The sequence below is a fragment of the Histomonas meleagridis genome (assembly GCF_020186115.1).
Source record: "Histomonas meleagridis strain 2922-C6/04-10x chromosome Unknown scaffold_61, whole genome shotgun sequence".
Lineage (NCBI taxonomy): Eukaryota > Parabasalia > Tritrichomonadida > Dientamoebidae > Histomonas > Histomonas meleagridis.
In genome coordinates, this window is record NW_027150931.1 from 1,866,173 (window position 1) to 1,889,528 (window position 23,356).

Below are 23,356 nucleotides of genomic sequence, written 5' to 3' on the forward strand. Positions count from 1 at the left end.
TTTCTTTTCAAATCTAATTCGAACCTCATTGCTATTTTCTTCATTTCATCACGATTTGTATGAAAAATTTTTGCCTGTGTCTGATTCATTTTTGTGAGTTTCAAATTTAAGATTTTGATATGGACAATTCTACCTGACAAACACGATATAAATTTGCATTCAAAAATATATGTTGCGAAATGTCATTTTATAACATGTCAATAATTTTATTATTTAGGTATTAATGGTACTTTAAACAATTTCTCCAACTTAAAAGTATTCTCATTAATCAAACATGAAAACTTTTAATGTGAAAAATTTCGGATATTATGATAATAATTGATTTAAAATTGAATTTTAAAATAAAACAAATGAAATTTTATAAAAATACAATTATTTGTTTTTCATCAACTTAACCAAATAAGAAATTGATTCATCTTGTAAACAATTATTAATATATTCTTCTTCCAATTCCTTTTTATGTTCTTCTTCAACGTTTTTGGATTCAGTAACATTGCTTTTAGATTTGTTCTGTTTTTGAATTGTTCTTAAGTTTCCACTTCTGATCAATATATCTTCTCCTTTCACAGTTCTTCCTTGGAATGGTTTCACTATCGTAGCTGTTGGACGTGAATTTACTATTTGCTTATAATTATCCGCAACGAATTGAGCTGTTTTCAATCCTTCGTTCAAATGAATATATTTTCTTTGTTCATTTGCAACTTGTTCTTCTTCATATTTCTGCCATATGTCGCATTGTTTTTCTTGAATCTCTAAGCTTTTTTCCTTCATTTTATTGATATTTCTTTCGATCAATTCTTTATCATCATGTAATGGTTTAACTTGTTCATTTGCAAGTTGTTCTTCAATCTCAGACCAAATTGAACCTTGTTTCAATTCTTTATAAGAACGAATCATTAATTCTTTAATTCGATCTGTTGGTTTTTCATTTTCGTTTAAACTTGGAAATGCGCTTAATAAAAGGAATAATCTTGACCTAAAGTCAAGTTTATAAACTTGAGAAGGAGTTTCTAAAGAATTACTATCTAAAAGCCAACGTTTGTTAACGGTTTTCTTTTTTAACGGTTTTGATACAAGTGGGTGACCGTTTAGAGGGTGATCTATGTCAACAATTATTGACTTATCATATCTAATGTCAAGTCTTTCTTCTTCTTCTTTCCACCATTTAATTATAGTTCTTTGAATATTCAAATTTGTTTTTAATGATTTCCATAATAAAGCATTATTTACAAAAGCTTCATATTCTATAAGATCAAGAAAAAGACCAACGAAATCATAGCGTAAAAGTGGTGAAGAATTATCAGCGCAATCAAGTAAAATAAATACGAAACGTTGATCAATATCTTTTAAATGAAAATGTACAATTGATCTTGTACAATCTATAGCTGCTATTGTTACTTCAGGAACTTGAGAACGAAAACAATTTTTTAATAATTCAATTCCATTATTTTCGATGAAATTATTTATAATTTCTTCTTCATTATTCATTATATTTGAAACTATTGAAAGTATTAAAGTTAAAATTTTTGGATTTGTTTGAGGTAATTTTAATAATACATTAAGAAACTCAATGTTTTTAAAAGCGGGATATAATTTTAATATTAAAAGTAATGTATAATATAAAATTATATCATTTTTTGTTTTTTCTATTAAATCATTAATTATTTTTGGTCCATTAAAACTTATAAAATGATTAATATCGAAAACAAATGAATGAAGTAATTGTAATGAATGAATCATTTTTTGTTCTAAGTTTTCTTCGAAATATTTATTAACTTTACCGGATAATATTAAAATTTGATATTCAATAAAATCATTTCGAACATTTGTTAATTCGATCTTTTGATGTAATAAAAGTATCGCATTTTGTACTAATGTTATCATTTCAATTTCAACAGGTTCATGCGTCATTCTAATTTTACGATCTTTAGATAAATATGTAATTGTAGTAGAAACATCTGGTTGAAGTAAAGAAATCGATTGAAATAAATCAAAGATTTTATTTATTAAACTTTTCTCGATATTTTCTGGATTAAATTTTCTAAAAATTAATAAAAGAATTGAAAGAATTTCATTTCGTATTTGTTTTTGTACATTCTTAAATGATGAAAATAACATATCAACAAAAATACTCCAAATTAAACTTAAAAATGTTTGCTCACGACAAATTTCTAATGCTTCTTCTGATTCTTGGATAAATCCATCAAGAAAAAGTAACGAATTTATAAATATTCGTGTGCTACAAACAAGTGATGAATCATCATTAGAATCATTTTTGATTAATGAAATAATTGTATTGACTGTAGTTGGTGAAATACTTGAAGATAAACCGCGCTTAACAAACTCAAAAAGAATTCTTAAACAAATTACTATGGTATCTTCATTGGCGCTTTGTTCGGAACTTTCGATAAGTTCAATAAATGTTTCATTAAAAGTGGATGCAACTGTGTTAGAATGAAGTTGTGTAGGTACAAAAGAATATAAAGAGGCTTGATCAGTATGTGGATAAAATTTGTTTAATGTCGATTCTTCATTTGTTTGAAATGGTCCACAATTTTGTGAAAACCAAAAAATTGCTTTGGACGTTTCAAGCTGTAATTCTGGAAACCCTGGTTTAAGAAACAAACAAAGTGTGCTGAAATACTCACCAATATGTCTGAAACAACGACGATCATCACCGTTACTTATTTTTCGAAATGGCTGTTGAGAGAGTAAAATAATTTGTTTTATGTATGGAACAAATTCTAGTTTGCCAGATTTTAATAATTCATATAAGGATGTTAATAAATTTTGAAGTTGTTCCAAATCTGTAACAAAAAAACCTTCTTTATTTTGGGAAATCATTTCTTCTAGGATTTCTGTTAGACAAGAAATATATTCTGGTGTTTCAGGCGAACGAAATAATTGTAAAATTTTATCACCTTTTTCATTCATATATGTTGTTTTTGCATCACAATTATTGGGATTACAGAGAGCAAATCCTGGAATTGGTTGCTTGGATTTTGTTTTTGTTTTTATTTTCTTCATTTTGCCTGAAAGAGGATGAATAACGTATAAAAAGTGACAGTAAATCGATTGCAACAATTCAACATCAATTTGATTCATGATACATTCTGAGAGTAAGATTTATTCACTAATTCCAAATGGAAAGTAATTATTTATCATAATAAAACTTAATGAATCCCACCCAATTTATCGAATCTTATATTTTGTTCATGCTTAATTTTTATTAACATAAAAATCCTCATTTTAATTTCATGTGTATTGTCTATTAATAAATTGCTTAAGCATTTGCTTTTATTGAGGGAATTTTTGTTTCAATTTGCGCACGTTTATAACCGTAAGCCCCTTCTAACATGCATTTTTTAAGTTGGCTAACTTGTTTTCACCTGGCCACGACTGTAATAAATACAAAAAATACTTTAAATAATGAGAATAAAATAAGTTAAAGATACATTGAATAGTCAAAGAATTTCAAGGAAAACACGAATTCTAAGTATCGAACAATAATTTGTTAATTTCAAGTATTTTAAGAAAAAAACAATATTTTCATAAAAAACTAGAATAAGAAGCAATTTCAAAAAAGATTTGTAGCAAACATCAATTCATTGCAATTTACCCTTAAAATTATTCTACAGCATATTTGTTATAAAAGATCAACCAATACTTTATTAAAACAGAAAGAACTTTTTAAAATATAAATTGGGAAAATCATTGAAGTTTTATTGGGAATTTAAAACTTTTTCTTCTTCAATTTTACCATATTGCTCAACCTTATCAAGCATTTCATTCAGTATTGAAACTTCAGTGAAAGGGTTCATTAATGTAACTCGAAGATAGAACGTTCCAAAAATTGGTGCGCTTGATAAGTAAAAGCTTCCCTCTTCCAGGAAATGGTCCAGAATTGCTTCATTAACTTCATCAATTTTTCCACTATCAATTAAAGGTTTGCTATAATAATGGAAGCAAACAATGTTGTTTTGTGGATCCAAAGCAAGTTTAATGTTTTCTCTTGACTTGATAAGCTCGCCAAGTTTGATTCCTAAGTCATAAAGAGCGTCAACATTTTGCTCTAATAACTCATCACCATATACTCGAAGGATGGCATATGTATGGAAAATTATTGTTGGCTTTGAGCATTCGAGAGTATTTCTACCACCTTCATACCATTCGTTTGTTGTTGCATCTGGAAATAGATATGGTGCATTAAAGTCGATTGGTCCATTTTCGACCTGCTTATAATTGATTTTGTTTGTGAATCCAATATATGGAGTTTGGATGTTTTCATGGAATTTGCTCTCTAAATAATTTTTCTTTTGAATATTGACATCAGCAGAGGGCGGAGATGTTTGTTCTTGATTTTCACCATTGGGTTCTTCTTGATTTTCACCATTGGGTTCTTCTTCATCGGCACTCGTTCTGTTATTGTATAGAATTATAGTTGATGTCGTTGGAACCATAAGCATTTTATGGAAATCAACAATCACAGAATCTGCTAATTCGATTCCCTTAAGTAAGTGCTTGTATTTCTTGGAGAAAATAGCAGCACCTCCATGAGCGCCATCAACGTGGAACCAAATGTTATGCTTTTTAGCAAATTGTCCAATTTTTTCTAAATCATCATGAGCACCATGTGAAGTTGTTGATGCACATCCAACGACGCAGAACACGATTTTATTTTGGTCACGAGCTTCTTGAAGTTTCGTCTCCAATAAATCAGTATCTACGGTGCAATCTTTCTTTAAAGGAATATGAATGATGTTTTCACTTTGAAGGCCCATAACCATAGCAGATCGTTCAACGCTATAATGCGCTGCTTCGGAAACCATAATAGCCAATCTAGAAACTTGACTTCGACCACTAAGAAAAGACTCATAACAAGTTCGAGCAGTGACAAGTGATGTTAAATTTCCCATAGAACCACCTGTAACAATGGTTCCAGTCGAACCTTCTCTAAATCCAAATTTCTTGACCATGTGTTCAACTATAACTCTTTCCATTGTTACAGCTGCCATTCCAAGTTGGTAATGTGTTGGGACATTATTTAAGCGTGCATTAACAGCAGCTGTTAGCATTGTAATTGGAAGAGTTACTGAGAGCTGATGAGCAAGATTACGCTTATTAGACAAATTTAATGAATGTGAAATGAATTTCTCGACAAGTGCAGGAAATGTAGTGTGTGGAGAATTGAAATCTTCATTCCAGAACTTTAATTGCTCCTCTGGTGTTATGTAAGGGAGAGTTTTTCCTTCATGTGCAGTTTGTTCTGTTGGGAACAATTTGATAAGGATATCAAGAACTTGATTTGCCATTTCTTTAAACCCATCAACAGAGTATGCTGATTTAAGTAATTGGTAGTCAGACATTAGATGCTTGAACAAAAATGAAGTGACAATAATTTAACTGCGTTAAATTTGTGAGTAACAACTTGACATTTTATTCAATTTGCATCAGTTATGAATCAATTACACCAAATTTCTATTCATTATATTCATCATATATTATGGCATTTTTTGCTTTTTAACCGAGAATTGTTAAGAACCAAATCGAAAAATTTGTCTACATATTTAACACTTCATTTTTTAAAATGTCTGCAAATAGAAAGGACCAAGAACAAAAAATTGATCTTTTTTCATATAAAAATGATGAACAACTTAGCAAATGCGTTAGTCAACTACGTCCAATTGAACAACGATTAAACAAAGAATGGGTTGATGACAAAGTTTTCGAAATTGATGCACCAACAGATGGAGAAAAGCATGAGAAATATTTCATCACATTCCCTTATCCATATATGAATGGACGTCTGCATCTTGGACATATGTTCACATTTTCGAAGGCCGAATTCGAAGCAAGATATCAACGAATGAAAGGAAAGTATGTTCTTTTCCCATTTGGATTCCATTGCACCGGTATGCCAATCAAAGCATCTGCGGATAAGCTTGCTCTTGAACTTGAAACAGGTAAAGCAATTACTTCCAAAGGAACACATGCAAAAACAGCCGCAAAGACTGAAACAGGAGCTTCCCAATTTGATATTTTACGTCATTTAGGAGTTCCTGAAGATGAAATACCACAATTTAAAGATCCATTGAAATGGCTTGTCTATTTCCCTCCAATTGGAAAAGAAGATTTGATTGATTACGGGTCTGCAATTGATTGGAGAAGAAGCTTTATTACAACATCGTTCAATCCATATTATGATCATTTTGTTGTTTGGCAATTTAATATCCTAAAAAGGAAAGGACTAATCACCTTTGGTAAAAGACCAACAATTTACTCAATTAAGGACCAGCAGCCTTGTTTAGATCATGATCGTCATTCAGGTGAAGGTGTACAACCTCAAGAATATACATTGATCAAATTAAAACTTGTTGATCCTCATTCAATCGATGAACGATTTGATTCATCTTCACAAGTTTATTTATTAGCTGCAACACTTCGTCCTGAAACAATGATTGGACAAACAAATTATTGGGTAAAACCAAACGTTAAATATGAAGTATGCAAATCAATCGATGGAGTTTCGTTCTATATCACTGGTAAAAGATCACTCAAAAATTTAGCTGCACAAAATCTTGTCGAAAGTAGTGAATCTCTTTATCAAATTGAAAGCCAGAAACTTATTGGCGCATTAGTGTCACATCCATCGATTCCTCATCAAATAAGAGGTTTACCACTTCTAGACATTCAAATGAATAAAGGAACAGGAATTGTTACATCAGTTCCTACCGATGCACCACATGATTATCAAGGAATTATTGACCTTCAAAAGAACAAAGAATTTCGTGAAAAATATAATGTAAAGCCTGAATGGTTGAATATCGATCCAATATATATTATACACACGGAAAAATATGGTGATTATGCTGCAAAAACAATTTTGGATCAAATGAAATCACTTTCTGCTTCAAAATCGGAAAAGTTGGATAAAGCTAAAGCACTTGCATATAAAGAAGGATTTTATCATGGAACAATGATTATTGGGCCGTTCAAAGGAGAAAAAGTTATAGTTGCCAAAGAAAAAATGAAGAAACTTATGGTGGATGAAAATAGCGCTCTTACATATTATGAACCAGAAAAAGAAGTTATATCTCGATCTGGTGATGAATGTGTTGTCATGTTTGTTGATCAATGGTATATCGAATATGGAAAAGAAGAATGGAAACAAAAAGTTGTTGAATATTTTAAAGAACATGTACAATGTTTTCATGATGAAACTCGTGAAAAGTTTCTTGCAACATTCGAATGGCTTGGACCATGGGCTTGTTCACGCCAATTTGGACTTGGCACAAAACTTCCATTTTCACAAGAATTTTTGATTGATTCATTAAGTGATTCAACCATTTATAATTCGTATTATACTATTGCACATCTTTTACAGGGTTCATTAAATGGTGATCAACCAGGGTTGGCACATTTAAGTCCAGAACAAGTGAATGATGCATTCTTTGATTGCGTTTTCCTTAATGGCCCAGTTCCAGAAGGAATTGATAAAAGTATTTGCGATCGCTGTCGAAATGAATTCAACTTTTGGTATCCTGTTGATTGCAGAGTCAGTGGTAAAGATCTCGTGACAAATCATTTGACGATGTATCTCTATAATCATGCTGCTATCTTTCCACAAGACAAATGGCCAATTGGAATTCGTGCAAATGGACATCTCAAACTTAATAATGAAAAGATGTCTAAATCAACAGGAAACTTCCTTACGTCTGCCGAAGCCATTGAATTGTTTTCTGTGACAGGAGTTCGAATTGGTTTAGCTGATGCTGGTGATGGTGCAGATGCCGCTAACTTTGATGTATCTGTAATCAAGAGTTCATTACTTCGTCTTTCTGCATTTAAAAAGTTTGTTCAAGAAACAGTTAATAATACAGGTAAAGGAAATCAACAAGTTCATGAAGGAATTGATGGTTTTCAAGATGAACTATTTGATGCTAAATTATCAAAAATAATCGAAGAAGTTAATTCATCTTATATGAAATTAAAGTTTAGGAATGCACTAAAATGCGCATTCTTTGACCTACAAAACTCTTGGATGGAATACATTTCAAAGACAAATGCAAAAGGAATTAGTACAACTCTTCGACAAAAATATATTGAAACATTTCTTGTTCTTTTAACTCCAATCATTCCACATTATACAGATTATATTTGGAGAGATATTCTTGGTAAACCTTCAACAATTATCAATGAAAAGATGCCAGAGCCTTATCCTTATAATCCAAACTTGTTCTTCATGGATCGATTGATTCGTAAATTGTCAGATACTTTCAGATTCAGAGTAAAGGCATTGAAAAAAGTTAAAGGATTAAACAAAGCTTGCATATTCGTTAGATCGAAATTCAACGAAATTCAATTGCATGTCCTAAAAATTTTAAGAGAGAATTATGATGTTAAGGAAAACAAATGGAATGCAGATCTTAACAATATTGTCAATAACGATGAATTCCTGAACAATGTTAAGAAAGAATCAAAAAATGCTGCACAGAAATTCATGCCATTCTTGAAGTTTTTGCAAGACTCTGTCCCAGAATTTGGTACATTTTTGCTAAACGATATCCCAGAAATTGATCAAGTACAATTGTTCAAAGATAATGCCACATTCTTCCTGAGACAACTTCAAGGAATAGATTCAATTGAAGTTATTGATGTAGATTCAATGAAAATTGATCTGCCTTTATGGGATGAACAGTTGGTAAACGCTGCTCAAGTTTACATCCCAACAGCAAATCTTGCCAAAGTTGACTAAACTTTTTTATCCATCAATCACTATATAAAGCACATTTTATATAAAAGAGTATGTTGTGAATCGATTTTGATCGTTTTATCAGAAAATGTTTACAGTGCCGACCACAAAAAATTGACCGTTGAAAGCTAAAAATTGTCCACTTTTTAACACAAAAATATCTGATTGTCTTTTAGGCATTTAAACTGTCCATTGGACATTAAGAAATTGTTGGCACTGTAACAATAAAATGACTTTATTGACCGTTTATTAATTGATAGTGTTGCTGTCACTTTTGGCAATGACGAATTATTATTATGTGCTCAATAGTGACTTCGATTTCTGATTCCCTGCTAACATCATCAAAACCATAAAGAATTCTTGCATAAGGATGTGTTGTATATGTCTTTGAAAAGGTAAAATCTTCTTGTTTCTTCACATTATTGATTATTAACCTCATCGGACTTTAAAAAAACAATCAACAGCCAAATCTTCACGTATATTAACATTTTGTTCTATTTGTGACCCTAATTTTATAGCTTCCATTTCTTTATTTCGTAATGATTCTTGATAATGATTTCACTTTTACCGATAGATCTGTGTTCAAAAAGTGAAAGTGTCAAAAATATACGATTAAAATTAGTTGAAAATGAGTTCGAAAAAAAGTCGATGAATCAAAAGTGTATTCAAAAAGTGGTTATTTGACAAAATATTAAGCTAATATCAAACACATTGTAAAGTATTCAATATTTTTGTCGTTTGACTTAATGAAAAAATTCCATTACCAAAAAATTTTTTTGAATTGAATATGATCTTTCACAGTATCTTTTGACATTTTGAATTGATTTCGATCGTCCTGTAAAAGTGGAGAACCATTATTTTGTGTAAAAAATTTAAAATTTTAGATTTTGACAATTTATAAATTTTGTCAGAAATTTAAAATCATTATCTTCATATCATTTTTATAATGCCAATAGGGTTAAAGTTACTTGGATATGATATTGCCCAAGAGCCATTTTACAATGATAAGCTTACCAAAGATCCATTAATTAATGACACTATTCATGATTACATTTTGATAGAGAAATTGATAAAAACAAATTCATCAATCATATATAAAGCTCTTGACATCCACAATAAACATGATGTTGTTATGAAATTTATCAAACGAAAAAGTGATTCCCTCGACAGAATATCCAATGAAGTTTTTATCATGAAAAGATTTCATCACGAACGTATTATCACACCTATGGAAGATTTTTTGTACAATGAATTTGTATGCATTGTTACCCCATATGCAAATCATGGTAGTCTTCAAAGCGTTATTTCAGAAATATATCCTACAGGAATTCCAGAAGATATTGCAAGAATTATAATGATGCAAATGGCAGAAGCCATCGCAGTCATCCATAGTTCTTTTGTTTGTCATAATGATATCAAACCAGATAATTTCTTAGTCACATATATGGACCAAACCTTTATTAATGTGCTCTTAACTGATTTTGGAATATCAAGTGATTGTAATGACATAATTAATATGACCAAAAAATATGGAACAATGAATTTTATTGCACCTGAATATTTCGACACAACTCCACATGATTTATCAGCTGATATATGGTCTCTTGGCATTTCATTTTTTATTGTGTTAACTGGACAATTTCCATTTTCAAGATATGAACGTTTTCCAAATGATTGCATCAGATCAATCAGAAGGGGAAAATTGAACTATTCATTACTTGAAAGCATGAAGATTTCGAGAGATGCTATTAATTTAATTAAGGAAATGTGCGCTGTTGATCCAAAGAAAAGGCCTACTATTGAAAAAGTTCTTAACCACCCATTTTTCAGCCAATCAACTCGCCATTGATTGACTTTAAATAAGTCTCTCTGTCAACATGCTTTTTTAAAGCAGTTTTTCTGCCGAGTTAGTAAAAAACATATAAAAAATTTGAAATTTGTAAGAAAAGAGGTGCTATCAAAAAAAATTTACGATGGAATTTCTCGAAACTTCTACCATAGATAGAGGAATATACCTATGTATATATAAACACTTTTTTTGGATTTGTCCTGTACGTTTTGGAGAAAAAGTGAAATTACGAATAATGAGATCTCGTAATTTATTGTCTTTTTTGTACCTTTGATTATTTATAACATTGAATTATTAAACATATTATTTACTCTAAAATTAAATATTTTCGACCTAAAACACGCCCGAACTTTACTAAAAACATTGAGTTTTCTGAAACAATTACGAAGTTTAAGGTGAGATTTATTTAATTCGTGGATTCTCTATATTATCATGTAAATTGGTATAATATTTATCATTAAAGCAATAATAATGCATAAAAGTATAAGTATCTTTTATAACCAAGTCATACTTTCGAAGAATGAACGCCCAAATCAGTGAAGAAATAGAAGGAGAAGAGGAAAATATGTGATACTTACCAACTATGTTAATAAGAATAATGTTAATAATATAAATAATGTTTAATAAATGTTAGTGTTGGATTTGAAAATAAATGATTTGATTTGTAGCAATGCTTTTTAAAATTAAAAATTAATATAAAGATTTTTAATAATATTTTAATTTTTATTGATAAAACGTTTCTTCCTAATAGATAATTCGAACAGAGACCTACCAATGTTTTCATAATCCATATGATTATTTGAAACATACAAAAAATCTTTTCATGGAAGGACTGATTAGTCCCCCAGATTATTTTTGGTCCAGAGAATTATAAAGACTTTTTATCGAAATTTAATTTTAATATAATAATGAAGATATGATATTTATATATGTACATAATGTAATTTGAAAAATTTCATAAAATAATTGGGAAAAAAATATTTTATTAACAAATTTTAGGACAAAGATAAATTCGTTTTGAAAATAAAGAACGTTAAGTGACTTCACGTTGTCATGTTTTTAGTTGAGGTGATGTCAATAACCGTTAAAATCACAAATTCGAAATTTAGCAATGGGTCTTTCTGCCTCCCGAAGTGATTTTTATGTTGTTAGTGAAGGAGAAAATAAAAATAATTTAAATAACGGATCAGCACAATCACAAGAAATATATAAGCCAATTACTCAACATCATTATTTAGTTGATTATCTAGTCGAATCTGGAAAATGGGAAGAACTTCTTCAAGCTATTTTGGAATTAAATGGTTCCATTCCTAGTGAATTATTCTCTTTTACATGCGAACAATTATCAAAAATGCCAAAATCTGTATTAATTACTGTTCTTGACATCATTCGAATACAATATGATATATTAGCAAAGCTTAGAAAGCATCCATCAGAGGAAGAAATTTCTGCAATTCATGAATGTTTCAATAATGTTCAAGAACATTCATGGGTTTTAAGTCAATTTTCGAATGTTGTTCCATTATTACCTATTTCTATTTTAGAACCAATATTTCAAACATTGCTTGATTTTGATAAAACAACAGTTAAACTTCCAGTTGCTAAAATTCCACCATATGCCACTGAATATGACATTAATTCATTTCCATTTTCTGCTTTCAAAAAACGCGATGATGTTTTACCTGTTTTATTATCAGTTCTTGAAAAAAGTTTGAAAAAAGATACCCACACAACAAAATTAAACATTCTTAAAGATTTAAATCAAAAGAAAATCATTGAAATTCGTCAAATGTTAATTAAAGTACCATTTCATGAGCAACATCCAGATAATGTTTTATCAATAATAACATCGAATCCAAAAGGTGTTTTTTATACATTAAATCAATATCTAAAGAAAGAAGAATTAGTTAATTCTTATTTCTTACCTGCATGTGAACTTGAACTAAATGGCGATTCCAAACAACATGTTCTAAAGGATCTTTCCATCGAAATGATGACTGATAATAATTTAGCATTTGAAGTACATAAAATGCGTCAACTTGGAGGTCGTTATGAATCGTTTTGGCAATATTTACTTAAGAAATTAAACGAAAACGTAATACATTATTTCATTGATTTAGAGCAAGCAACTTTATTCCAAAAAGTTATTGATACATTAAAACCTAATACAAGTCAAACATTTTCATTACTTTCATTCGATGAAGCAATTACAATTATAACTAATACAATTAATGCTGTTTTTAATGCACGCGAAAGTATTGTTCAAGTAGATGTACGTAAATATAGTGATCTCCTTCTTCGTTTGATCCCAAATTTATGGGCAACATATCAAACATTTCCTGTTAGTTCTTTATCAGCATTTGAAGGAACACGTGATGGTTATCGAAGTGTTTTAAATTTCATTGATCAAGATTTAAGGGATAAATTAATTGCTGCATCAGTTAGAGATCCATTAAGTGACGATTTTGCTGATTGGGTTAAAGTTGCAGGTGTTACAGCATTATCCGCACCTATTCTTCAACTTTCATCACCAAGGAAAACGCAATTAATTATAAAAGATAATGATGTAACAGTTGATGAACATTGTTTTGTTACTAATTCTAATGGAGAAAAAATACATTTATCTGAATATAAAATATTAACATGTAAATTTTGGGAATCTAAAACGAGTTTACTTGATGATGGATATGAATTCTTATTAAGAAATACAATGGAATTATTAATTGATTCATTATTTTTAAATGATAAAGAATATATGAAAAAAGCAATTGATTCACATATTCGTATGTGTGAACTTTTGTTAAAAGTTTATCATTCTGAAAAAGAATCATTCCAAATGACATTACTCTCTGAAGTTGTATGTACTCCAATATCAATGGAAGTTGGTTCACTTGTTTATGGTTCTAAAGAATATGCAACTTTATTATTTAACAAAATCCTTCAAAGAATGAAATTTGTACAAATGCATAAAGTAATTCTTTCTTTAATATGCACAAGTTATTGTGAAGAATTACCTCATTTAGATGAAACTGCATCATATGTTTTGGAATTAGTTTTACCTTATGCACAATCAATTGCAAAAATTACAGGAATACAAAAGAATGCTCCTCCATTATTTACTAGAGTTTATCCTCTTAATAGAACTGATTACAAAACATATGTTAAAAATTTGGTTAATGCATTATCAAAAACAAAAGTTTCACATATTAAAATCGGTGAAACTTCTCAATATCAACAAATAGAAGTTATCGATCCAAAAATATTATTAAATTATGAAGAAATAATGAGAACACCCAAAGTTAGAATTGGTGGCTTATCATATGTAAAATGTTTAGAATTCTTTTATAAAGAAATTCAAACAATACAAAAACCAGTAAATTCAGAAAAGCCATCAATTGCTTTTCTAATACAATTTCAAACATTTTTAAAGAAATCTTTAGCGGATGTTATTAACATTGAATTAAGACAACCAACATTTAATGATTTAGATGTAAAAATTGAAGAAATGAGTTTGAATCCTAAAATTGAACTTTCTCAGACAAATTATGAATTCTTTAAATCTATTTCAAATGATTATAAAATATTTTCATCATCGAATTTATTTGAATTAATTAAAACTCTTCAATTATATGATTTTTATCATGGAGATGATGAAACTATTTTGTTTGATCCACCATTAATTACATTTAAATTAAATATTAAGACACCAATTGCATTTGAATTTAGAGATAAGTCAAGAAAACTTCTTCGAAATGAAATAGAAACTGAAGCAAAATTAATCCAAAATAAAAATCAAAAAACTTTAGATTTACTTAATGCCGAAAATAATTTACGTGATTTCCATTCAGAAAATGAATTAATAAAACCACAAAAAATCTCAAAGCCAAAATATATTGAAACATTATTAAAGCCACAAGATGATCAATTAATATATGAACCATATCTTAAAGTTGCTAAAGCATTAGAATCAATTCCAATTGATCAAATCTTCAAAAACGAAAATTTGACCAATTTTGTCACATTAATAACACCTGTTTTAAGTGATGAATTCCTTATTAAATTATTTGAAACATTTGTTATGCAAACAAAGTCACGTCAATCAATTTATTCTAAATCAACCAAAATTTTCCAAGAATTATGTCATAAACGTCGTAGTTCTATTTGGCCGAAGATTTCTGAACAATTTTCATTACTTTGTCCACTTACAGAATATGATATTCATTTTTCTGCTTCTACATTTGATGTTTTCATTCGTAGAGCATTACTTAATAATGACGTTGAGTTAATATCAAAGATATTATCAAGTCCACTTTTCTCTAATTTGATTTATACAACTGTTCCACAAGTTATATATTCTGTTAAAGACAGAATTTTGTTTATAAAGAATTTACTTGATATCGCACAATCATCAAATTGTAAGATCAATGAAAATGGTTTATCTTCATTAGTTAAATTATGTCTTGACAATAATATCATTGGATTAGTTGAAGCGCCACAATATTGTATTGATTTCATTACATTTGCAGCAAATAATTCGAATTCTTTAATAGTTTCTCAATCAATTTTCTTATCAGTTGGACAATATTATATTAATTTATATAACATTGGCTTAACACTAACAAATTCAGCAAAGCAATTAAGTGATGCATTAGAAATTTGTTATTCTAAACATCCAAATGAGTTAACTGTAATTTCTGGAATAATAATCAACAAACAAATCGCACGTAGAGCAATTGGAATGAATCAAATTATATCCGATATGAAAGTTGATATTAACATTGACGGATTTTCTAATATTAAAAATGGATCAAATGAATGGAAATCATTATCTGAATCTTTCATCACTAAATTCGTTTGTCAAGCATTAAATTCAAGCGATAGTTTCATGGTGGAATATGCAATCGAAATATTGCCATCAATTAATATCGAAGCTTCAGCACTTCAAGAAACAATTATTCCATTCATAATTAACAAATTAAATGGTAATTCATTACTTGAACTTAGTGAACAACTGTTTAAGTTTTGCGTTACATTATGCGCAAGTTCAGATAATTCATCTTTGATTGATTCATTTGTTTCTTCATTTAAATCTCTTCAAAATGAATTTAATGCAATAGCTAAAGAACAATTAATGACAATTCTTGGTAATAATAATCCAATTACTAATGTATCATTAGAATGGAGTCGTCGTTCAACAAAACCATATAAAATCATTGGCACCACATTAAATGAAGAAGTTGTACATAAGTTTAAAGAAAACAAATCAAATGACTTACAAAGACTTTCTTCAATATGTAAGAAGATTAATGAAACAATTCAACCATTACTTGTGTTAACTGATAATTTTGTTTACTTTAGAGATACAGTTAATGTTATAGGTAATGAACATTTTATGAATTTCGCCAAAGCATTAGATAATAAGTCAGAAGCATTAAAACATTTCTTAGTGTTGTTAGGAAATGAAACTAAAGTTGAATTCGGTAATGAAATTTATAACTCATTGAAGTCCAACTTTACAATAGAACATCTTTACAGTATATCCAAATGGAAGAACGTAAGAACCGAAGTGAAACAAATGGTAACAAACGAAGTGAAGAAGTGTCTTTCTGAGTCTTCTGCTGATTCCGTTCTCGAAATATTTACTCAAATTTCGCCAATTTTATTTGGTAATGATAATCAACAACAAACAAGAGGAAAAGTTATTCAGGTTAAAACGACAACAGGAAGAATTATCGACGTGGAACTTGAGCCGGGAATGTCGAACGCACAGCTTGTTGCGAAAATTGCGCAAGTTCAGGGAATTCCCGAATCAGAAGTAAGAGTTCTGGATCAGGGAAAACAAGTAAACAATTAGTTAACTGAAATTATTTTGTATATTTCCTTTGAATATAAATAATGAATTACTGAATAAAATAAAATGTGATAATCGAAGCCGTTCAATGAAATGCATATGAATCAGAATGTATTATTAAGGAAATGAAAAACAATTTTAATTTTAGAATTGTTATTGGAATAATTGTTTTTACTGTTATTATTTGAAGTACACAACTACATCAAAAGACAAAAATGAGCTTGAAAACGACAATGTAACTTATGAAATCAGTAATTAATAATGGATCTACGTTTAACGATATTGAAGAAGATCCAATTGCGAATGATTTTAAAGAACAAATATTACTTATGAAAAAATATAATTTAAACTTAAATAAAAATTTCGTTTTTTTTTTTTTTTTAAAAATAAATTTTCTTATATTTATTAGATATTGTAATTAAGCATTTTATAGCATAAATTTGCAATTCAAATTCAATTTTTTGAGCTTCATAAATTACCAATTATGTGTTAATATAAAACTGATTTGCTTTGATTTAACAAATACATTAGAAATAAAAATATTATTTATTAACACCAGTTCTATTAGAGAATTTATTTTCATATTAAAAAAATATTTTATTTAACATATTCCGACTCTTAAACTTTATTTTGGATTTTTACATTTATTGTTCAATGAACGGCGCGACTAATCTTTCCAACTCTTTTCTTTTTTCTTTTATGGTGTCTGCGCTTATTCCATTGTTATCCTCTGACCACACCTTAATATTTTGTATTGATTCTATTACATTTTTAATATTTTGATTTTGATTCTGATTCTGATACTTTCTTTTCATTATCCTCAACACATGATTAATATATAATTGGAAGCTATTCATCGCCTCATAATTCTGTCGTATTATTAAATCTTGTTGTCGATATCTTTCTGCATCTTCCAAAATTCTTTGGATTTGTTCATCTGTTAATCTTCCTTTCACGTTGACAATAGCTTGTCTCACGATGTTATCTGTTGATTTTTCTTGCGCAGTAACAGTTAAAGTACCATTTGCTGTGATATTAAATGTAACAAGTATTTGTGTTTTACCTGCAATTGCCGGTGTTAAATCTGTAATTTGAAATTCGCCAAGTTGATTATTATCTAAAGCATTTACACGTTCTCCTTCCAAAACATTAATGATAGCATATGGTTGGTTATCATAAGTCGTATAAAATGTTCTTGTTATAGTATGAGGGATTAAAGTATTACGTGGAATCATTACTTCTGTTTTCCCATGTAATACTTCAAGGCCAAGAGATAACGATGTTACATCAAGTAATACAATGCCATCATCTTCATCATTTTCAATCGATTCCGCTTCAATGGCTGCGCCAACAACAACTGCTTCATCTGGATCAATTAAACGCTTCGGTGGTTTACCAAAGAATGTAGTTAAAAGATCTTTTACAATTGGAATCTTTGATGAACCTCCAACAAGAACAATATCATCGATATCTGATTTTTGAAGATTTGATTCATGAATTACATCTTTAACTGTTTGAAGTGTTTCGTTTAATTTCTCTATAATTAAATCATTAAATTCAGCTCTCGAAATATTGTAAGTAAAATCTTTCCCATCATAAATCGTAGGGCAATGAATTCGTGTGTTAAAACTTACTGAAAGATCTTTTTTAGCTTTTTCACAAAGATTACGTAATAAACAACATGAACGTTGACTTTTGGTTAAATCGCAATTATGAATTTTGTAAAATTCTTTTGCTAAATGTTCAAACATAATGTTATCAAAATCACGTCCGCCTAAATGTGTATTACCGCCTTTCGCAATGACTTTATATTCATTGTTTTGAATTCGAACAATAGATACATCAAATGTACCTCCACCAAGATCATATGTTAATATGTGATGTGTTCCTGTAAGTTGTTGCTTGTGTCCATACGCTATAGCTGCTGCTGTTGGCTCATTAATAACATGTAAAACATTTAAACCTGCTGATTGTGCCGCTATAATTGTGGATGTGCGTTGACTATCATTAAAATATGCTGGAACTGTAATTACAACATCTTTAACTTCTTTCCTTAAATGTTCTTCTGCAATCCGTTTTAAATGTTCAAGAACCATTCCTGATATCTGTTCCGGATAAAAATGTTTGACCTCATTCATCCATGTGACTTCTATTAAAGGGCGGTCATCTTCGCCTTGAATAACTTTAAATGGTAAGTTTTTTATATCTTGTTGAACTAAATCATCACTAAACTTACGCCCAATTAGACGTTTAACGTCAAAAACAGCATTACCCATATTGTATACTTCTGCTTCCTTTGCTTCTTGACCTACAAGTCTATCATTGTTTGTAAATGTAACAAAAGATGGTATTGTACGATTGTTAAGACTATCAGTAAAAACTTCAATGTTTCCGTTCCTACATATAGAAACACAACTATATGTTGTTCCCAAGTCCATACCAACAGCTATCATACGCACAGAAAAATGGTTTCAAAATATGCCATAATTTGGGCTCAATAATTACACAAAAGTGTTTTGGCATAAGTTAAATAAACTAGTCAAAAAATTTTAAAGAAAAACAAATCTGTTTTGTCAGATCTAATGAGTATAAGTCTGAAAATAACAATAATATTTTATATACATTATTAAGGTTATCAATATAAAACGAAAATATTAATATATTTCAAACATAAAATTTAAATTAAAAAATGAATTTTATTAATAATATATATTTTTAATAAATTTCGAATCACTTCTTATTGTTAACTTGAAAGCATGTTAGCTACTATAAATTTAAAATGTTATATAAAATTTTAATACATTCATGTAATCTTAAAATAAATAATAATTCTATATTTCTCTAATTTTATTAAAACTCTCTTTCACATGCTTATATAAAAAAATATTTATTTAATGCTTATCTTTTGGTGATCAAGCAGAAAAAAGATCTTCATAAATTATTTTAACGGCCACTTTATTTGAGATTGACAATTATTGCTTCGAAGCGAAATGTGATATAAAAATCCAAATGGGAATAATTCATTCGACCACAAAATCTTTTAAAGATGGAGAACTTACGCCTAAGGATGTTTTTTCAAGACAAATAGTTGATCACATTAAAGCAGAGCTTACACATCAATTTGCATTAAAAGATGATATTACTCCAATTGATAATATAGACCTATCAACTATTCTCCAAAACCTAATAAACCAACAAAAATATGGCGAATTTCAATTGCCCGATGATTTTGAAACAAATTTTTTCCGAATTATTAAGCAAGATTTAGAGGCCAATTATGGTCAAGGCAAAATATTTCCAGCTGCATTTACAATTCTACATGAAATTATATCTAATTGTCTTAACAATGAAAAAATAATTCACAATAATAATAATGAATTTATGAAAACAAAATATTCCTCATTATTTGAAACCAAAGTAACGTCAACAAATTATTTAGAGAATTTCATATCCATTACATTTGACATGTGTTTAGACAATATTGAATCTATTGATGAACAACAAATCGAAAATTCGTTTCAAGTATTAAATGAAATATTCTTAAAACAACAGCCATATTCATTAACGTCAGTTTCCTCACCCATAATGAAATCCATCACCAATTTTACAAATCAAGTTAGTAAAATCAAGAAATTTCAAATTCCACAAATACAAAATCAAATTATTTCTTTATTATCATCAATTGGAATTGTACAAAATAATATAACGGGACCTATTAGTTCCTTAATATTTATGTTAACATTATCAAAAGAATCACCAATTAATGTGAACTTTAGTTTAGATTCCATTTTTGGTAATATTCCATTACCAGAAAACAAATTCAAATTTGAAATCAATGAAAGTTATGGTGAAATTGTTGACTTTTCGATTAGTCAAACATATTCATTATGTTTATTTAAGGATATTGGAATTATTAAATTTATTGTACCTGAGACAATAACTATAAAAGTTCCGATTGAAAACGATTCGAAAATCATAGAAGTTGACTCAAAAATTTATATATTTTCATGTAAATTAAATAGTTTAACGATATTAAATAATAAAGAAAATAATGATATCATTGAAACATTAGAATTAAATAAGATTATTGATATTAAATATCAAATTGTTCATTTAGGAATTATTAATGAAAACATTGGAATTATTCAAGACTATTTAAATAAATTTGTCATATTAATTTATGATATAAATAATAAAAATATAATTAATAAATATGAAATAAATTATGTTAAAAAACCAAAGTTTATATTTATAAATATAAATACAATAAATATATTAAATGAAAATTGTTTTATTGATATATATAAAATAGAAAATAATACTTTGACTTTACAAAACTTTAAACCATTCTTTAGTTATCCGATAATTAAAGAACATCCAACAATTGTATATAATAATAAAATAATTACAGTAATTCAAGAGAATACAAATTTATATTTCATTAAATATCCATTAAATAACAAAAGCATTTTACAAATGAAAAATGATACATTATTTATATCTGATTTAATATTACCATTAAATAATGAAAATAATTTATTAAATAGTATATCATTAGCAACGAATTGTATTCAAAAATATATAAATTACCAATCACAAATATTATTTAAGAAGCCAAAGTTTGTAGCTAATCATCATATATCATTTTTTGTAACTAATGATAATAATTTAATATTATTAGGTATTTCATTAATATCACAAGTTCTTATGAATGATTTTATTACAATTAATATGAAATCAGTAATAATTACAATTGGCTTGAAATTAATTTCATTAAATTTATTTATATATTTCCAAAAGTTTTATAAAGATATGGAATCATTTGATGATGAAGATAAGAAATTATTTAATTCGATTATTGATATAATGAATAAATGTATTAAATGTGAATGTTTTAAATCAACTTCAATAATATTCGAATCAATAATATTATTAATACATTTCTCATTTCAATATTTATTTTATCCGAATTATCAAAACATTAAAATATTTTTCGATCAATTTTATGATGATGAAATTATAAAGAATTATTTATTAGAAAACATTGGAATTATATCGAAATCACCAACGATTTTATATATATTTGATCAAAAATTATATAATGAATTATTACTTAATTTTAATGATGAAGAAATACAAAATTTATTTTTATCATCATTAAATCACCTAAATCAACAACTTAATTTTTATACAGCTAATAAAATTAAAGATAATGAAGAAAATTTAATTCCATTTTTCGATGTATTATTCCAATTCATCACAAAAATATTTGATAATAATGAATTAATTAGTCCATTAATTCAAACATTAGCATTTCGTTTAACTATAATTGATTCATTTCCTTATATTTCAACAATTATTGTCGAAAAATCTATACCAATTTTTTCTAAATCATTTGATAAATATTTTAATACTGAATTAATTAATAATGATCGATTATTTATAGAACATAAAAAAGAACCTATATCATTTATCCAACATGTAAAAATCATTGAATCACCACATAATTATGAAGATGATTCAAATATTGATGAATATGTAACATTTGAAAATGCATCTATCATTAAATTAGATTTTGATCCACGATGTCGTACAGAAGTTGGTTCTGATTATTTATGCATATATGATATGTGTGATGAAGGTAAAGAATTATATAAATTATCTGGTTCTGAAGGTTGGCCTACATCAGTAATATTAAATACAAATTCACTTAAATTCCATTTTAGAAGTGATGGATCAGTAAATTATTGGGGTTATAAAATCACTTGTACTTCAACAGAAATTAAAATTATGAATACATTTAATCCTGATCCATTATTATTCTTTATTAATTTTTATTGTTATATCATTGGAAACTTAACTTTAAATGGATTAAAATCAATTCCTATGTCTAAAAATGAGAAACAATATAAATTATTAATTCAAAATGATTTACTTCAAGGTGTGAATAAGATTATTATACCGAAAAATGGAAATTATTTTAAAGATGATACCGAAAATAATGATAAACCTTTACATAAAGGTATTTCTCGTGGTATATCATTTGATATCACTCAAAATGAAAATAATTTTTCAAATGAATTTAAAAAAGGTTTTATTAATGATTTAATATCTAATGATGATGGTAATAATAAAACACCTGCTAAAAATTTCATTAATTTCATGTATAAAAATGTTAAAAGTTCTATAAAAACTAAAAATAAAGAATTTTTAGAAATAGAAAAATATGCTATTGCAGCATTATTAAAACAATTAGGTTTAATTAATAATGCAATTTCATTTTCATTAAGTTTATTACCTAATCAAAATGATTCAAATATTAATATCCCACCAAACCTTAGAACTGCTTGGAAAGCAATTTATAAAATTCGAACTGAATTAATATCTTCACATCAAAAATCGAAAATGTTAAATGGACCACCGAAAACTTTACAAGAAGATTTTAATTTATTCTTAAAAGAAACTAAATCGAAATCAATAATTTTATTATATATTGATCCATTATTAAAGAAACGTTTAAATAATCAAAATAATTTATTAGATACTGAAACTATTGAAAAAACTATTAAAGATTATTTATCATTTATTTTATCGGATTTACCAATGGAAAATATTGGAAAAATGATTGAAAAACAAGATAAACGAATTGAAATCAGATTAAAGTCATTAAATTCATTATATGAATTTATCCAATTAAATAATTCATGTATTTCATCTAAGTTATCATTTATTGAACCTTTATCTTCATGTTTAAATTTAATTTCGAATATTTCTGATATTAAAAATGCTAATAATGAAAGTATACAAAAATTAAAATTGGAATTTTCAAATATTTATAATTATTTCATAAATGAAATTTGTAAAAATGATATTAGTGAAATTCAAAGATTATGTTACTTAAGAT

At 27.7% G+C, this 23,356-nt stretch overlaps 4 protein-coding genes across 4 annotated transcripts; 2 read left to right on the forward strand and 2 right to left on the reverse strand.

Moving 5' to 3' along the window:
- Nucleotides 1-3,722: 3,722 nt before the first annotated feature.
- On the reverse strand, nt 3,723-5,366 carry GO595_010597 (pyridoxal-dependent decarboxylase; the record flags this gene model as incomplete). The annotated part of the gene is made up of 1 exon (XM_067913294.1): nt 3,723-5,366. One exon carries the CDS (start codon nt 5,364-5,366, stop codon nt 3,723-3,725), a length of 1,644 nt encoding a protein of 547 aa, XP_067769335.1.
- Nucleotides 5,367-5,587: 221 nt separating this feature from the next.
- On the forward strand, nt 5,588-8,755 carry GO595_010598 (leucine--tRNA ligase, cytoplasmic; the record flags this gene model as incomplete). The annotated part of the gene is made up of 1 exon (XM_067913295.1): nt 5,588-8,755. The coding sequence occupies one exon, from the start codon at nt 5,588-5,590 to the stop codon at nt 8,753-8,755; it is 3,168 nt and encodes a 1,055-aa protein (XP_067769336.1).
- A 2,957-nt stretch (nt 8,756-11,712) lies between these two features.
- GO595_010599 (uncharacterized protein) lies at nt 11,713-16,455 on the forward strand (the record flags this gene model as incomplete). Its single annotated transcript, XM_067913296.1, has 1 exon — nt 11,713-16,455. One exon carries the CDS (start codon nt 11,713-11,715, stop codon nt 16,453-16,455), a length of 4,743 nt encoding a protein of 1,580 aa, XP_067769337.1.
- A 641-nt stretch (nt 16,456-17,096) lies between these two features.
- On the reverse strand, nt 17,097-18,905 carry GO595_010600 (cytoplasmic heat shock protein 70; the record flags this gene model as incomplete). Its single annotated transcript, XM_067913297.1, has 1 exon — nt 17,097-18,905. The coding sequence occupies one exon, from the start codon at nt 18,903-18,905 to the stop codon at nt 17,097-17,099; it is 1,809 nt and encodes a 602-aa protein (XP_067769338.1).
- Between the last annotated feature and the right edge of the window lie 4,451 nt (nt 18,906-23,356).